This window comes from Pseudorasbora parva, chromosome 11, assembly GCF_024679245.1.
Source record: "Pseudorasbora parva isolate DD20220531a chromosome 11, ASM2467924v1, whole genome shotgun sequence".
NCBI lineage: Eukaryota > Metazoa > Chordata > Actinopteri > Cypriniformes > Gobionidae > Pseudorasbora > Pseudorasbora parva.
The window spans coordinates 14,341,285-14,360,781 of NC_090182.1; the positions used below are offsets into that span (position 1 = coordinate 14,341,285).

The following is a 19,497-nucleotide window of genomic DNA, read 5'->3' on the forward strand; positions in this document are numbered from 1 at the left end:
AATCTTGTTTTCTGTTTGAATTATAAAAAAAATCAAAACATTAAAAAAAAAACATCATAATGATTAAATTCTTTAAATAATTATCTGGGACAATAAAAGGTAAAGTAGACAGCTATTGTTTCTTAAAATAATAATAATAATAATAATAATAATAATAATAATAATAATAATAATAATAATAATAATAATAATAATAATAACGTTACCACACATATATCAAATGACAGAGTGGATGAGCAGTGTGCATCCATTTGTACCTGCACGGTCAGTGACGCCTTTAGTGGCTGTCTGTGTTTTGTTCTTCAGCCCGTCCAGAGACTTCTTAAGGGAAGCCATGATACTGATCACATACACTCACAGTCCTAGTGGCTCGGTGTAAGAGGGATGCTGCCAGCAGGGGCCCTTAAATACCCTCTGCTGCCGGAGGGCACCACATTCTCTTGTGAAAACGTGCTAATCCATCAATGGTGCCCGGCTTATGCAGGTATGCCAGCTATTCAGCTATTGCACTGTACTGATTCTGCTGGGCTCAGCATGTCTAGAGCACTAAGTTCTGTTCTGGTCACACAGCCAGACATCCTGTTGATAGGAGACAGGGAGGAGGACAGGAGGGAATAAGTTCTTTGAATGTAATATATTACTTTGGAAGCCAAAAGATGGACACACTAAAATATACAATTGCCTTTGCATCGTGCTATATAACAACATAGCAAACGAAGTGGTTGTAGATGATTATTATATGTGCTACTTTTGGCACTAATGTCACTCTTAAATAGTTCTGTCAGGCGCTTCATATACCGCTTCATTTACCTTTAGGGGTTCCCTTAATGGAATAATTAAATGATTTAGTTTTAATGAATTCATTTTGTTTTGATTTATTTTTTATTTTATGTATTAAACATCATGTAAAACTAATTTATCACTAGAAAAAAATCTAATAACCTGTTAAACAGGAAAGCATTATGTAATAATTTAAGACATTTCTCCTTGTATATAACTTTTTTTAATACCCCACTAGGGTCTTAAAATGAACCCATGATTATTCCTGATCATGTGGAAAACTAAAACATCAACCCCATTGAATCTTTTGGTTACACTTTATTTTAAGGTGCCCTTGTTACAGTGTAATTACACAAACAAGTACTGAGTAATATTAATTAACAAAATGTGCTTATAGAGTTGAGTTTGGATTAGGGTTAGCTACTTGTGATTATGCATAACTTACTGTTATTATAGAGTAAGAACATACAAGATGTGTAACGGACACTTTGTAAAATAAAATGGTTTAAACCTTTTTTCTAAAGTCGCGTTTCTATCCCGGGAACTTTCCCCAGGTACTCGGTGTGTTTCGACTGCAGAAACCGGGGTCTATAAGAAGTTCCGGGTAAACATTTCCCCCTCAAAACGGCCCTGCTTTGTTTGTTGTACTTGTACTTGTACTTTTCAAAGTTCAGGAACTTTCGGGGATGGGCCTTTGGTACTGAACATGCTGATTGGGGGAGCTCATGCAGCATTTTATTTCAACCTAAAAGTCTGTTGCAGTGCGTGCAGTTTGCTATTCAAATCAACAATGGAGTTTAAAAAATGTGACCGAAGACGAGGTTCAGGCTTTATTAAGTTTTTTCGTGGGGGACGAAATCCAAGAGGGCTCTGGAAAGTCACGCACAGTCCTTCGTCAACAGACTGGAAACCATGGAAACGGCAACAGGTCTGAGGGGAAACGAGTTCCTGGGAAAAAAGTTTCTGGGACAAATTGTTCTGGGTAATTTTGGTGGAAACCAGACTTAAAGGCCCACTGAAGTGCTAAAGGCTCCAGCTGTAAAAAGCTCCTCCCCTTTTTTAAAAACAGCCAATAGCGTTTCATTAATAATCATAGTTCGACTAGAGGCTTTCTGCCACAGTTTCCTACTAATCTCTAAACGTTTATTTCATAATCTCCTTCATATCGCTTTAAAACACAGCATTTTGTGCAGAATTTAAATGGGTCCGATATGTTTTGTTGTCTGCGCCGGCTCGCGCATATGATCCGCTCTGTGCTCTTATGTCTCTAGTCTAGAGCGTGTGAAACTAACACGAACCCGGACTTCATTTGCCTCAACTGAAAGCATATTTCCACAGAATCGTTACCTATCGCATGTAAAAATAATTGTGAATTTGTGAACAACTGACCGATTTCAGCCGCAGCTTCCGTGTCTATTTATAGTGTAGGGGCGGGACTTTAGATTCTAGAGCACATTTGATTGGACAGAAGATGTGACGAGAAGATGAAGTCTGCGATGATGTCATAAAAATCTGTGATCCATTTTAAACGAAGTGAGAGACTGCAAGCTTTGAATGCTTATATCTCCTAAATGCAAATGTTGTCATTGTTTTGGAACACACCAGCTAATTCATAACCTTAAGGCTAACATAGTCATACTAAAAGCTAAAAAAATAATAATTTTGATTTCAGGAAGCCTTTAACGGGCCGTTTTTTCAAAGTTCAGGAACTTTCGGAGCTGGAAGTTGCTTACTTTTGGGAAAGAAAGACATTTTTTGTTGTTGTTTTTTTTCTTCTTCTTTATTTACAGAGGATTCACTGTCTTGAATGACACAGAAACCTTAATATTGACAATTCCAGCATTGTAAAGCACATATTGACCTGACATCCATAAACATCTCAAGACACATTTACACTAACTTCAAAATCTCCAGTACACAAACGCATACATACACACAGATACAAATTGCCCAATTCTAACAAATAATCCACTGGAATGATATCACAAGCAACTATAAAGTTACGACGTATAAAACTCTTACTTCAGAAACATTAAATAAATAACTTGCTTCAATATTAAATAAAAAATGAAAGTAAAATCCCACAAACAGGCATTGCACACAGCTATATATAATATCATATTTACCCGAAGATATTTTAACCCCCAATATGGTATTGGAAGATCTGAAACATCTATTACACATATAGAAATGCAGGTCCACAAGTACAAAGAGTCACAATGGGAGGGCAGGTCTCGTTTCATTGGGAGGGAGTCAAGGAAACGAGACAGAGCGCCCTCCGGCAGTCAGCGTAGAGCTACATCCAACACGTTACCGTCAGAACATGACATTTACAATAGATCATAATAAAAGTATATATCTGATAGGAAGAACATTTCTCGGCAGGATTAACTGGAATATATATTTATGTTTTTGTATTTTTTTTCGCTCTTTTTTGCAACAGGGTTTATTGTGTTTAGGATTTGTACTTGTTATTGATAGAAACTTTTTGTGCTGCTGGCTGGACTTGGAATTGGAATGTGTAGTTTATGCCTCTGGCTCATAATCTTGGTTGTCCTGTGAGCAGAAACAGAAAAATGACATTTCTTAAAAATGAGAAGAATAGCAAAAGCAGCCAAAAGCGAACGTCCGCGCCAAATACTGAAGATAAACATTCACTGGTGGGTAAGCTAAAAAAACACACCAAATTTCAACAAAGAAAGGAGCTTGCACACATAATAGCAAGCAGACTCTTACAAAAAATATGTTGTTTTAATAAATGAACTAATGTTGGCTAATGGAACATTTCTGTTAAGTGCTACCAGCTTCATTCTATTCGATTGTTTGATGTTTTTGTATTTTTCTACAATATGCTTTTCACTGTAATCAAATTGAATTCAAACAGACACAAAATTACTAAACTTATTAAAATCACCTTTATTTAATAATATCTAACCTGTAAGTTTTGTCCAAAGGAACATATTCAGACAAAACGGTCATTTTAAAATGACTACTATTAGTTATACACAATACGCATTGATGGGTCTCTAGGATCAATGGACTGGACTGCATTTATATAGCGCTTTTATGCAAAGAGCTTTACATTTTTGCCTCACATTCACCCATTCACACACCGACGGCGATGTTAGCCATGTAAGGCGCCATCCACCTCGTCGGGAGCAGCTGGGGTTAGGTGTCTTGCTCATGGACACTTCGACACTTGGTCAGGTGGAACCGGGGATTGAACCACCAACCTTCTGGTTTGTAGACAACCTACATGAACCACTGAGCCACTGCCGCCCTATCATCATGATTCTTTCTCCATGACATTGATTGTTTAAGGGGATAGTTCACCCCAAAATTACAATTCTGTCATTATTTACACACCCTCAAGTTGTTACAATCATGTTGCTTTCAGTCAAATTTCATGGTTCTTTTATTATCAACAGAAAAAAGAAACAGGTACAGGTTTGGAACAACTTGAGGGTAAGTAAATGATTCATTTTGGGGTGAACTGTTGCAGTGCTTTACTTCCCCCAGCAGGTGGCAGCTGATGCTTTCAGATCATAAGCATCTGATTTATTTAATCAATAAGTACACATCAGACTTGAGTTATATTAGCAAGGTCTGAAGACCTTACATCTGAAGATAGCCTACAATTTTAAAATGTCATTATCATTATCTGATGGCCCTGGATGCCAGTGTGTGAGAGAGCACATACTGGAAGAGCTCATCTCCTTAACAAGACAGGGGGAGCCTCCATCGCTACCCACAATGCAACAGGGCTTTTGATGTCACTGCCACTCCCAAGCAGGAACATTCACATGGCAGTGAGGTAATGAGAAGGAAGAAGTCAAACAGAAGGAGAGGGAGGGAGGAATAGAGGAAGGGGAGGAAAGACGCCACACGGGGAATCACACTATATCTGTGGGTACCGATGACACGTTTGAGAAAAATATCTGGGGTTAAATTATATATTATAATTCTGTGAAGTATAATATATATAAGAAAAGATGTTAAAGAAAATGTGTTCATGAAAAACTGGTTTATGAAATAAATAATTGTATTATGTTTGGATAATAAGCGACAAGACTGACAATACATAAAAATGTATTATATAATATATTAATAATAATATAAATTTGGCAGCAGCTTTTTGAATTTTATTAAATTAAATGCAACTGGTTCATAAAACTACACAAGCATAGAAACAATGGTAACGCTTTACAATAAGGTTTCATTAGCTAACATTAGTTAATGTATTAACTAATATGAACTAACCATGAGCAATACATTTGTTACTGTATTTGTTCATCTTCATTAACGTTAATTAATAAAAACACAGCTCGTGCTTTGTTCATGTTAGTTCAGAGTGCATTAACTGTCAATAATATTTAAATAAAGTATAAGTAAATGTTGAAATTAACATTAACAACGATACATAAATGCTTAAATAAGTGCAGTTCATTATTAGTTCTTTTGAACTAATGTAATTAAATAATGTTAACCTTATTGTAAAATGTTACTGAAACGATCTGAAAGTGATTTGAGATTTGACTTGAACACGTCTAATTTGTGTATCTGTTAAATTTGTGTGGCTCTGTGAGTGCTGATGTTCTTACCTGCTGAGACTCGTCGTATGTCTGTCCCTCAGGGTCCATTAGACCTTCTCCCATTGGCTCCTCGGTGGCTTCCTGACCAAACTCAGGCTGTAAAGACATGTGAAACCATTTAAAGGAATCATGACATGGGAAATACAATTTGCCTTGATCTTTTGACATATACAAGGTCATTAAAACATCCTCCTCATTATAAACAAAGCATTTATATAACCAAGCTCCAAAAACAACTTGATTTGGATATTGTGGGATTTGTGACGTCAGACAGACAGACAAATACATTTTCATACGACTTCCTCCAGAACACAGCATCATCACACCATAGGCCCCGCCCACTGGCATTCAGTTGCTTAACGGCTGACATTTGCCTACACTGTAAACAGTAGACCTATAGTACAGTCAAAAGGAAATGAAACCCATTATAATCACTGATGCTGTCTACACTGAAGTGTACAGTGTCTGATACTGTACAGACTTGAGTCTATCGACAACAGGACAAAAGGAAGAGTGAAAGAACGTTAGCTTTGACGCGTCCAGTTTAAACAGCTCGTTTGTGTCTCTGTACAGACTCATCCCAGTATCAGGTTCATGTGGATGGTTTATTTTAATTTCGTCCCGGATCATGTCAGAAGACAAAAATCAATCTATATTTAATTTATAAATTATGCAGTGAATATTATCAAGTTCATAACCATATTCATTTTCTGTTTATTTCCTACCTTAGATCAAATATTTAAAATATACCTTTTTATGTTGTTTCTACATTAATTGGGAGATTAAATGTAAAATTACTACAATATAAAAATATACTAAAACTTTTAATTTAATAATCACAATTAATTACAGAAAATTGTGCTATTAACTAGTTCATTTTTGAAAAAATATATATAAGATGTATACATTTAAAAAAAAATCTTTTAAAATCACTATCCCAAGCAGAGGTTAAATATCATCACTTGTTTCATGTGCTGTTTATTGTATGTACAATACATCAGTGGTGCATCTGTTAATGTGCTTTAATATGCATGCTATATCTTCATATGTATCTAATAAATGTTTTATCAAACTCCACTTTATGTCTTGCCAGAGAGAAGGCGAGAGAGACTCATTACCTACATACAGTAAGTAGTTAGATTTTCTTTACAGTTCTGGGTCACTGAAAGGTTTATTTTTAAACTGAGCTATCACAGTCAATTAGGTCATATTTCAGCGATCTCCAACCCTAATATCACAACACAGCCTGTCAAAGCGTTTATGTCAGTCAATCAAAGTAAATAGAAACTATGCTATTTGTGCTTAAACATTAGAGGGTTTTAGGAAACTTGTTTTTTCCCTTCTTTTGAAAGAGATTACTACCAAATCATAAAAATAATAATAATAATAATATAAAAAACTCAAAGGAACATCCCTTTTTCAGGATACTGTATTTTAAAATTGTATAAAATCCAAATAAACAATTATTACAGCTGCAGCTGTGAAACAGTCCTTAATACACTAACATTTTACAGCTGGTAGACAAATAAGCAATAAATCACAATTATTATTTAATGTAATTATAATGAATGTGAATTTTCGGATTGAAACCATACATTTAGATATTTTGAAATGTATTTATAAATTAAATTAATGTCCTTCTTCCCATAACAACAAACTTTTACATCTGTATCTGTTATTTAAATCAGTAGTAAGTCATGTGGACACTCAAAACTGACAAATGACACTTTTTCCTGAGAATGACCCACACAATCAGACTGGACTGTACCATACTGTAACCCCAACTTTCTTCCTAAAAAACAAAATAAACATTTATAATTTAAATGTATAAACTTTTTTTTCTTCATGGGCACAAAAATGTCCTCACAAGATCAAAAATTTCTAGTATGACTATCTTGTTGCAGACATAATGTCAATACCTTAATCACACACACACACACACACACACACACACACACACACACACACACACACACACACACACACACACACACACACACACACACACACACACACACACACACACACACACACACACATGTTGGTCTATGTGGTTTACAGGGACTCTCCATAGGCGTAATGGTTTTTATACTGTACAAACCGTATTTTCTATCCCCTTACACAGCCCCTGCCCCTAAACCTACCCATCACCGGAAACATTCTGCATTTTTACTTTCTCAAAAAAACATAATTTAGTATGTTTTTAAGGCCATTTGAATTATGAGGACATTTGATATGTCCTCATAAACCACATTTATAGAGTAATACCAGTGTACTACCCATGTAGTTATACAAATTTGTGTCCTCATAAACAGGCTCACACACACACACACACACACACACACACACACACACACACACAGTCTAGTACAGCAACACAGTTAGCACTGACCACCCACACACTTTCGCATGTACCAAAACTGCAAAACTACACACTTAAACCGTTCATTAAACACTTTTCTAATGACAATAACTGTACTCCAAATGAATCAGGATGATGGCTTAACTAAAGCATTAGAGCTTTAAAATCGATGACAGCGGCATTGTGTTTGTTTCTTTGGCTCCGGCAGGCTTCATACACACACAACCGTAAACATTGCAAGCACATATGCTGCAAGCTTCTTATGCTGATTTTGCCTCTAAGTGATTTAAGAGATTACTGAGTCACCACAAAGGACAAGACTAATTTTTAAGCCTGGTGGGGAAAATCCGAGAAATACCCCACATTTGTCACTACTACTACTACTGTTAAAAAACCCAGAGTGCTCTGACTCTGATATCAACAGTGTGTTTCAACAGAAGCAGGTCTGCCAATGTTTGAAGTTTGGCTGACTTCTCCTCCCGTTGTGCATTTTTAAGTAATGTGCAAAGTGCTAAGTGACCTTGGGCAAGGTCGAGAAAAAGAGAGTGAGAGACGGGGGGAGGGGAGAGCAGAGGGGGCTCAGCAGGACAGAAATACAAAGTAAGACACGATATTCCCTGTGGGATAAGCACCGATCCATTATGTGTCATGTGTTATGATGTGAAGGTGAGTGTGTGAGGTGAAGTGTAGTGTACAGCCCTCTGATAGACAGTGCTATTTTGTTCTAGTGGCATATATTTCTCATGGAATAACAGATGTCTATGTCTGCTGGACACACAGATGTGCATTGATTAGTGTTTACTACATAAAAAAATAAAAAAACCTGAGCAGAAATGGAGAATGGTGTACCTGATTTTTCAGGACTGCAGTCCTAGTTTTTTGTATGCACTCTAATGGACAATGTATATGGTCTTTTAATGGCCTGGCCCCACTTTATATTAAGTGGCCTTAACTACTATGTACTTACATAAAAAAATAAGTACAATGTACTTACTGTGTTCAAATTGTATTGCAAAACACCTTTGCTGCTATTGAGGTGAGATACGGGTAGAGTTAGGGACAGGTGTGGTAATATGGATAAGTTTAAGGGTAGGGTTAGGTGTAAGGGAAGTGCCAACTGTGTAATTACAAATGTAACTACAGAAATTAATTACAGACGTTATTACATGCAGGTATTTTTTTAAAATGTAAGTACAATATGAAAACATGTATGTACACGATAAGTCCATTGTATCAAATAATTAATTACAATGTTAGTACATAGTAGTTAAGGCCACCTAATATAAAGTGTGTCCAATGGTCTTAAGCATTTTAATCACAAATCACTGATCAGAAAATGAGCGCGAATTGCACAAATACTGTAGATTGTAATTTAGCTTTAGAATAGCCTTCCCCAACTTGTGAAAAGCTTTTAACAGAAAGAAGAGTCATCTATCCACTCAATGTTAATGGCTTCAAACAGTTGATGAGAAATTGAAAAAGTCTCCCAGTTCATTTGAGTTCAATGTGAGACCAAATATTCACTATAGGGTTCAAATCTGGACTCTGACCAGGTCAAAACATGAGCTTGATGGACTTGTTCTTAAGCCACTTCTTGGTTTTCTTTACAGTTTGGGCAGGAGCATTGTCTTGTTGAAAAATTAATTTTCACTTATGGGAAACAAGCCATTCTGCAATTTACTCTTGCAATGCAGAAGCTCAAACATGCTGAGTAACACATGAGAATGAACCTCATGGGATCTTGCGGAAGCTCAAACGTGCTGCATAAAATTAAAATGAACTTCATTGGTTGTTGCGGAAGCTCAAACGTGCAGCGTAACACAAAAATGAACCTCATTGGTTATAGAGGAAGCTCAAACATCCTGCATAACACAAGAAGAACCTCATTGGTTATAGAGAAAGCTCAAACATCCTGCATAACAAAAGAAGAACCTCATTGGTTATAGAGAAAGCTCAAACATCCTGCATAACACAAGAAGAACCTCATTGGTTCTTGTGGAAGCTCAAACGTGCTGCGTAACACGAGAAGGAACCTCACTGGTTCTAGAGGAAGCTCACATTTATTTACGTTTTTTTCTCACCAGATGTTCGAGGACACTGCTCTATACCATCACGATGTAACACGTTTCATTGTGATTTATCACTTCACACACCACTTCCCATTTTCTACCAAAAAACAATGAGGACCAATTTTCTTTTTTCTTTCTTTCTTTTTTTTGCCCAGGGGTGTATTTAAGCTGTATCTGTGTGTCTAGAACAATAATGTTAAAATTGTCAGGTAACCTAAAACAGAGATCTTTTTTTAAATAAAGACGTGATATATAAGAATAAGAACATACATTCATGTCACTGGGAAACTCGTCCTTCTTCACCAGGCCGGTGGCGGCGGCGATGTTTCCGGCTCCGCGCATCACAGCTCCTCCCAGCTGAGAGCCCTGCTCCTTTGTCTTCTCAGCCACTAACCGGAGATGAAACACAGACACAAACCCATTTCCAACTCTAACACATCACTCAAAGTCAGAGATTCAATATTTATTTGTCAATATAAGAAAAGACAAACAAATGGGTCAGTTATTTGACAAGGCAACTCTCCTACACAATGACAGTGCTATATGTGAGAATATGAAAATACATTTCTATAATTATTTAATAAGCCTGACTATATTGGATTAAAACTTCAAAAGGGTATAAAACTTTAAATAGTTTATAGAAAACTTTAAACAAACTTTAAATAATCAGAGTCATACCAGGTAGATATATAATATATCTTTAGGACAATAATTGTACAATTTTACTTTTTTCACAGTGCAATTTAAACAACTGTTGAAGTGAATGTATTGCTGTCTGTGAAAGAAAAAAAAACACTTATGTAGTTAATGCATTATATTATTATGTATGTTTTTTAACTCTTTCCCTGCCAGCATTTTCGAAAAAAAGTCAACAGACAGCATTTTGTATTGTTTTCAGAAAAGTTTCATGGTCCCTAAAATAGATTGTTGTATAAATATCTGAACATACAATATATCAAAAGCAATAACAGACCCTCTGGTCCCTCAATACCCTCAAAAGTTTGAGAAAACCATGATCTTATCAAAGACTACATCTTGATCGGAGTCAGACTCAGAGAGATGATCAAAACCAGGCCTTGACATTAACTTTTTTTGCTCACCAGCCACTGTGGCTAGTGCTTTCCAAAGTAACTAGCCACTTAGCATTTTCAATATTGACTTCAATACCATGGGGAAATGGCCATTTAGATATTTTTACTATTATCTCATAATTTGGCAGCAGGTATATTAGGCTGCTGTCACTTTAAAACCCGACGCATGGATCCATTATACTGTTACACATTAGTAATGGAAAGTTTGGATCATTTTACTGACACAGATCTTTAAATCTCGTTCATTTTAGCCGAATATAATTAAAATGTTACATGTTAATAGCCAAATTCCCCAATCATTGTACATTCCCCATCTAAAGAAACGGTGAATTTATTTAGGCAGTCAGTTTACCTCACCTCCCGATCTAGTCATTCATTCATCCCATGACATCCCCATAAACTGAGCTATACATGTATGTAGTACCGGATATAGAATTGATTAGTTCACGTCTCTTGTCTCGGGTGTGAGTCGTTCGTTTATCACGTGACAGCCACATAAACTGAACTATGCAGTCATACCGGATACAGAAATGATTAGTTCACGTCATGAGTCTTGGGTTCGAGTCGTTCGATCTTTGTCACAATCACGTGTGTCACACGTTGTTACTGTAGGTATCTTTGCTTTATCAAAGTGATTTTCCTCATTATACGGATAACGTTTAAAGCACTATCAACTCTTTATTACCACATCCAGTGCTATGGAAAAGAGCCATCATGACAGAAATACAAAAATATAGAAATTGTAAGAAATAAAATATCTACAATTTGAGACCAGTAACACATCATGTAACTGTACGAGTAAAAAAATTCTTTATTCAATACAGCTGTTGCGTGACATGACAAAAGAACGAGACTCAGGGGAGTCAGACCTGAAGACTCGAGAGGTGAACCAATCGTTTCTCTTTCCGGTACAGACAGAACAGCTTCTATGGGGCTGTGGCTTGAACGAACGACTCAGACTCGAACCCGAAGACTAGAGACGTGAATGAATCAATTTTGTTTCCTGTACAAAACCTATGGGATATTGCGCCTTTGCGGTCAACACAAAATGAATGAATCACTCTCTGAGACGGTTTTGTTGTTCCTGAGTCATATTAAAGATTCATCACTATTACACATGTGTTTTCTTTCTCATCTGTTTAAAACATCACTGACTGCGTTTACGTGTAAGCTCGCCCAGACCAGGATTTTGACATTATTTTGTGTGTATTTGACTGTTAAAGTGCAATAAACAGCAAAAAAAGTATGGATAACAAGTGGAAAATGTATATATTACATAAAAAAATCAGCATTTGTCAGGTGTGCTTTGTTAATGTCAAGCCCTGTTTAAAACATAGAAGGAGTAGACAGAGTCCATCGACACTCACAAAGCTTGCAAAGTCCTTTAGCTCGTCCTGGGTCGACATTTTATTCGGTTAAATTAGTCAGTTTTGATTTATATGCTGTTTAATGTTAATGATCACGCCATTTTACATATGCGTCTGCTTATGTATGATATCGCTTGTTTTTGCTTGTTTTTCGCCTGTTTTCATCCAGTACTCTTTTAGAAGATGTGTAATAGCGCATCCTACAGTATAACAGTGAAAACCTGTGAAGCCGAAAAATTCTGTCAGTGACAAGGAAAAAGTTAAAATAATATATATAAAAATAATATAACTGTGCTTAAAACTATTTTATATTTGTGTCAGGTATTGTGGTTTAGATACATTGTGCTCACAGTTAATCATACTGAAAAACGCTGACTTTTCTAGTTGTCCATCTGTCCTAGACAAATAACCTTCTGAAATATCACCTAGGCACAGAACTATTTGTCTCGGTTCCACTTACTGGCTGTAAGCCATGACCTTTGAACACATTAAATGAGACATATCCATTATTTACAAGAAGAGTCTAAAGAACAGTTTACAGAATCATCTTACCTGTTGCAACGCTGTCTTTGGTCTTGTTGCCTGCAAGCAACAAAAAAAAATATTGTAAAATTTCGTACCTAGCCAATTACAATATATAAACACAAATTAAATACGCCCTATAAAGGAACTGTGATAAGGTTGAAAGTAGGTACGTGGTACAGACAGGCAATACGTAGAGAGACAATGTGAAATACAAGCCTGGAAGTCCCAGTACAGCTTCATTTAAAGGTTCACTGAAAAATCATTAGAGCTAATAGAACCTGTATCTCAGACCTGTCACGTTAACCAGCCTGCATGAGTAATACAGCTCAGAAGCACTTGGTAGAAGGATGTTACTATACACTGTAATGGCACTCTATGTCTCGATTTGAGCATGTTTCTTACAAGTGTGAGAAGAAGAGAAATTACTCTTGAGCTAAAAGATGTTTAAACTAGAGTCATTCACCCATGACTCATTAAAGCTGATGTGTTTCATCTACTGCACTTGAGTCATTGTAACACAAAGTCACTTCTCAAAAGGGGAAAGACTTGGTCATGATTGCAGTGTAACAGAAGTATCTTTTTAGATTAAAAGAGCAGATTAAAAGTGCTTTATTTAATCTATCACTGACAGAAATGTCCGTAAAGCACATCATTTTACTAGATTTTCCTGGGACAAAAAAGTGAATTGTGTTTGCCAAATGCTTTGACATTTATTATTTGCATGTTGTAGATTGCTAAGGTACGGTTGTGTGATTTCTAAGAGCTTCTAGGAGGTTTTTGGTCCATTTTATGTCCCTTGCAGTTCTGTGTGTGGAATGCAGAATATACTGTATACAGTATACCATTCAAAAGTTTGTATAAAAAATATGTTTTCAAAAAAAAAAAAAATGCTGTTATTCAGCAAGGACACATTTAAATTATTTTAAATGACAGCAAAGACTTTTACATTATTACAAAAGATTTATATTTCAAATAAATGCTTTTTAAAAACTTTATATTGTATGTTTTCACAAAAATATTAAACATAAACTGTTTTCAAAATTGATAAAAATAAGAGGTTTCTTGAGCACCAAATCAGATTTTTAGAATGACCAGAGAGGAAAAAAAAAGATATATAAGATTATATATATATATATATATATATATATATAGTACAGGCCAGATGTTTGGACACATTACTAATTGTAATGTTTTTGAAAGAAGTTTCTTCTGCTCATCAAGTCTGCATTTATTTGATCAAAAATACAGAATTTTTTTTAATATTGTGATATATTATTACAATTTAAAATATTTGGTTTTCAATGTATTATACTTTAATTGATTATTTATTTCTGTGATGCAAAGCTGAATTTTCAGGATCATTCCTCCAGTCTTCAGTGTCATGAGCCTTCGGAAATCATTCTGATATAATGATTCATTTTCAAAGTTGGAAACAGCTCTGCTGCTCTGCTGAAAATATTTTTTTATAACCCGTGATACGTTTTTATGATACTTTAATGAATAAAAAGTTTAAAAAAAGAAGCAAATGTTTTAAAAAATAGAAATCTTTTGTAACAACAATATACACTACTGGTCAGTAATTTGGGGTCAGTCGTTTTTTTTCTTTTCTTTTTTAAATAAATAATTAATTTTATTCAGCAAGGATGTGTTAAACTGATAAAAATTGATAGTAAAGAAGATTTATGTTATTTGAAAATATGTTTTTATTTTGAATAAATGCAGTTCTTTTGAACCTTTTATTCATCAAATATATTCGGCAGCAGAACGGTTTCCAACACTCAGAATAAATCAGAATATTAGAATGATTTCTGAAGGATCATGACACTGAAGACTGGAGGAACCATCCTGAAAATTCAGCTTTGCATCACAGAAATAAATGTATAAGTAAAGTAAAGTATAATAAATTGAAAATCAAACATTTTAAAATGTAATAATATATCACAATATAAAATTAAAAAAATCTGTATTTTTGATCAAATAAATGCAGGCTTGATGAGCAGAAGAAACTTCTTTCAAAAACATTACAAACATTACATTACTGTATTATATATATATATTATTATTCAGTAATATCACATCTCTTCCCAGCAAGCCAGGAATATACAGCTCGATATGAGAACCCACAGAGGACATTCATGTAAAACGGACAGGAAATGAACAGCAGTGGGACAAAAGTTCTCATCAGATGGGTTGGTGGCGTATGTGGGTGAAAGAGTGCGAGATGTACAGCTGCTGTCCAAGGTGAAACAAGAACCTATCAGCTAACACTCACCCCTCCTCCACGCGCTAACACACACTTCCATAAGGCCATTCAAGCATGGCGTCCCAGGTCACCGTGGTTGTCCGGTATAAGTGCAAGCTTGTGTTCACCGCAAAGGAAATGACAGCAACTGCGCACGGCGATCTTCTATGTGTTAGCAAAGCAACCGCAGATGGGCTTGAGATATCTGGGCTAATTGTCTCTCCCTGGGATGCTGGTGGACAGATGTGAGTTTTTTTTATCTGAAGGGATTCTATTATTCATTCATCTCAACATCAAAACAGAGGAGTATGAATGAGTATTGTCGCTGGGGATGAACGCACGCACTTAAACACAAATGCCCTCCGAGTCTCCAATTACAGCAAAGTCTTGTCTTACTGATCAAAGCACATGGAATCAAGAAGGGCAAGCTGGATTATTTTAAGACAAGTTTGGAAAGATACAATTCTTTTCTTTCAACTCCATATAAGAATTTGGACAGTCACTCTTGTCTGGGTTTATACTGAGAGCCCTCAGTCCATATAGAGGTCTATGAGCTCATGGAATTGTGTGACATGTGGCCTGTAAGGCTTTTTTCCAACCCGATAGGAGATCAGAGAGATGCTGGATCAGCTCCAAAAGTCAACCATCTCACGTGGTGTTATTTCACTCTCAAATTAACGTGTACGTTAAGAATCACCTTATAATATCAGATTACATGAAATGGATTTTCTCCGTTTACAGTTTATGCTATACTAGAATCAATATCCGTCCAGTATCTTGAGTGCTTTCAATTTTCCAGATGTAGAATCCATTGTTGATTAAACATGCCATTTCAGGAGGCTGTGCACTATGAGAGTGATGACAACCACAGAAATGATAAGCAATCAAAACCGCCACAGCATTTGTTCTTTAGAGTTAAATATACTGCAGTAGGACAACTAGGATCATATCTTCCTAAATAAATATTCTCAATATTGGAAAATTGAGTGATCTAGTGTTACACCACAATCTGTGTGCTCTGGAAAACTGAAGAGTAGGACCCTTAATATAAAAAAATATATTATCTCGACAATACTTCACATTATTGCTTGACAGATCATTACTTAATGTACTACTGAATATTTTAAAATATGTGAATATGGTCCAAAAAAATGGAAATTGAGATCTATACATCACCTGAAAGCTGAATAAATAAGCTTTCCGCTGATGTACACAGTCTGTAAAAATAGGGCACAATGTACTGTATAAATATTGTTTTTTTACAGGGGTTTTACCTGTATTTTGAATTACATTAGTTTGTGTTTTAAGGGTTAACAGATATTTCCGTAAAATTACTAGATAATGTACTGGCAGAAAATTACCAGTAGTTTTTATGTTTTTATTTTTTACAATGTATGGTTTGTTAGGATAGGATAATATTTGGCGAGATACAACCATTGTGAATGAACATCTGTAATCTGAGGGTGCAAAAAATATCTATATTGAGAAAACCGCCTTTAAAGTTGTGCAAATTAAGTACATACCCGTGCATATCGCTACTAAAAATACATTTTTGATATATTTATGGTAGGGAATTTACAAAATATCATTGAATAGATATTTACTTCCTATCGATTAAAAAGAAAAATTGATAATTTTACTCCATACAATATATTTATTGTTGGCTATTGCCACAAAGATATCTGTGCGACTTATGACTGGTTTTATGGTCCAGGGTTACATATGTACTTTTTATATATATAGTTTTTTTTATAGATAATCCCTAATGTATTACATATCTATATGCTTCCTGAAGGACCTATGCTAAACCCTGCTGAAAACCCTCTAAAAGACATTAAAAAAATGTATTCAATCAGAATCAAGTAATGAGGAAAATGCTAAGGATCCCAAATATGACAATACTCTTATGATGAATCACCTTCCTACAATATAAAGGCAGCTATATATTTTAATGCATAACAACGCATTCATATTGTTTGAGAAATTTGACTATTATGTAAGGAAGGCAATTTGTTTAAATAAAATTGTATATTTGGCTTTTATGTTGTCAATGTACTAAACCAAAAGATATTCTTAAAAAATATTTAAATATATTTATGTAAATTTACAATAAATGTGCAAATATTCTTCTGTGTAGTCTTAATCATTGATATGCAGCCAAAACTGCCTATATATTAATTAGAAACTAAATGTCTTTAGTGTTAAAAGAGACCAAACAAAGACATGCACATCCTCAAAAATATGGCAAAAATGTGGCTCTATAGGGCTCTTTAAGGGAAAAAATGTTTTATTAATTTCAAGAAGATGTGGCACACGTAAGAGGCCTGGAAAACCCCACCCAATATCCCAGCCAATCACAACATTACACAATAGTGTCTGGACCTATAGTGATGCTCTGAGAAGAGGCAGTGAAACAGATAGCAACCCCCTCCTGGCCCTCAGGCTCTGAGCTTCATGGTCCCTCCCACTCCCACCAAGCTCACGCTTGATTCGTGATATGCATGCATTAAAAAGAGCATTATATGCTCCATGTCTTACCCACAAACATCACGCCTTCCTTGGTCTTCTCTGCAGCCACCGCGACGCCTTCCTTGGTTTTCTCTGCGGCCACTGCCATACCTTCTTTAGCTTTAGAAAGCCCCTTCATAAAAACATCCATCTTGGCCCCTCTGCATCCAAGAGAGCAAGTTATGTGGCGGCGCACAATCAAAAACAGGGTTTGTGTTGCACTGTATGTGACAAATGTGGGTTAATTTGGAATTGAGAGCAAGTGTGTTTGGTAATAGCAGGCTGTCAGTCGAACAATCAGGAGTCTAATTTCCCTGAAGATAAAACGCCCATACATGCTCACACAATGAGATGAGAACATTCACACCATCAGCTGACGTTATTTTCCAGCTTAACAGCAGGAGGTGTCATCGAGATGTTCACAAACATTCTTTTTTTTTTACTCAAAAGCTCCTAAAGCGCTTATTTTATACTAGCCATCTTCATGGCTTCCTGGAATACATCATTTAATGCTTGTGTAAAATAAAAAGGGCACATACATTTTTGCTTTAAAGTCCATTCAAGTCATTTAACAGACCGAATGCGTAGCTATAACGGAGAACCATGTGTGCCGAAACACATCTGACATTGTTTCAGACAGGATATTTTATGTTAAACGCGAAAAGGAGATGTATCTTACACTTCTCATTTACAATATGGTGTCACCTCTCCAATGTCCTCACACAGGAGTGCTGGACACGACACGGGAAAAACAAAACGATTGCCCGGTTCATCATCAGGTTGAACACGAAATTCAACATGCAATCTTTTAATTTGCATACGAGCGCGCGAGCACTCGTTTCCATCGATGTGCACGGGGTTTTGTGTCCTTACGGGCACACCGTTTCACACGATTTCGGTCCATGCCAATACAAACATCAGCGTTTCAGCCTCGTAGACGTGAAATTAAAATGAAAACGTACCTTTTAAAGCGCCTTCTCCGTCCTTATGCTTCAATTGCGTAGTAGATTGAAATATCGTGGAAGGAAATTTTACACTACGATCTTGAGGTGGGCCTTCCTCTGGGTGCGCTCAGCCAATGAGGACGAGAGGATGAGACGATCGACGTAGCTCATGCTATTGATCATGGGGGGTCAAGTCCTCGGCTGTAATGGCCCGTGACACAGACTTATGCTGCTTCCTTAACAGATAAAAAGGTGAATGAGATCGTCAGGAGATGCTCAAATTGCACATCTGCTTCGTACTGTACTGTCAGGTGTTATTTGAACACTTGCACTTACTCACAGGTGAAGTGTGATAGTCTTTCCTTCATCTAGTGTTCCATTTAACACTGTAATATTTTAGGGAAAACGTCTATCTATCTATCAATCTATCTATCTATCTATCTATCTATCTATCTATCTATCTATCTATCTATCTATCTATCTATCTATCTATCTATCTATCTAAATGTGAGAAGAAATATTGGCATTGTCAAATATTGAGAAACTACAAATATAGCCTTTGCATCTAACACAAGTGGACGGGAAAAGTCCATACATATGTTTTATTTTATTTTTATTTTTATTTATTTTTTCGCGTGGCGTCTTCTTTTTCCGTGGCTTAATATCGACCTGGATTTTAAAATCAAGCTGAATGTCAAACCGTTAATTGTATAGTAAATGCTGTCGATCCTGGACGGAAAGTGAACATTAGGCTTGCTCATGCATAGATTGTAGGGATTTACGGCAGGCGATGAGTGTCGTGTCCACTGTCCATCTGCTTGAAGTGGGCGCATCGTGACATCGGCCTCTGAAAGGCAATCGAATTGCTCGCCTGACCAATTGATTACAATACTGTCTATAAAGTCTTGTAAAATCAGTAGCAACTGGTGATTTAAAACTTTTGCCAATAATTTCCTATAACGAGCGATCTGTCTAGCACGCGCGTTTTCGTGTAGGTAAATGTTAATCAAGTAAAAT

General features: G+C 36.0%; 1 protein-coding gene across 1 annotated transcript; it reads right to left on the reverse strand.

Annotated features, from left to right (window-relative positions):
• Nucleotides 1–3,197: 3,197 nt before the first annotated feature.
• On the reverse strand, nucleotides 3,198–18,679 carry sncb (synuclein, beta). Its single transcript, XM_067457170.1, has 6 exons — nucleotides 18,499–18,679; nucleotides 17,567–17,697; nucleotides 12,814–12,843; nucleotides 10,074–10,192; nucleotides 5,382–5,468; nucleotides 3,198–3,336 (listed from the first exon to the last, which is right to left on the reverse strand). Exons 2-6 carry the CDS (start codon nucleotides 17,685–17,687, stop codon nucleotides 3,307–3,309), a joined length of 387 nt encoding a protein of 128 aa, XP_067313271.1. The 5' UTR covers nucleotides 17,688–17,697; nucleotides 18,499–18,679; the 3' UTR covers nucleotides 3,198–3,306.
• Nucleotides 18,680–19,497: the final 818 nt, after the last annotated feature.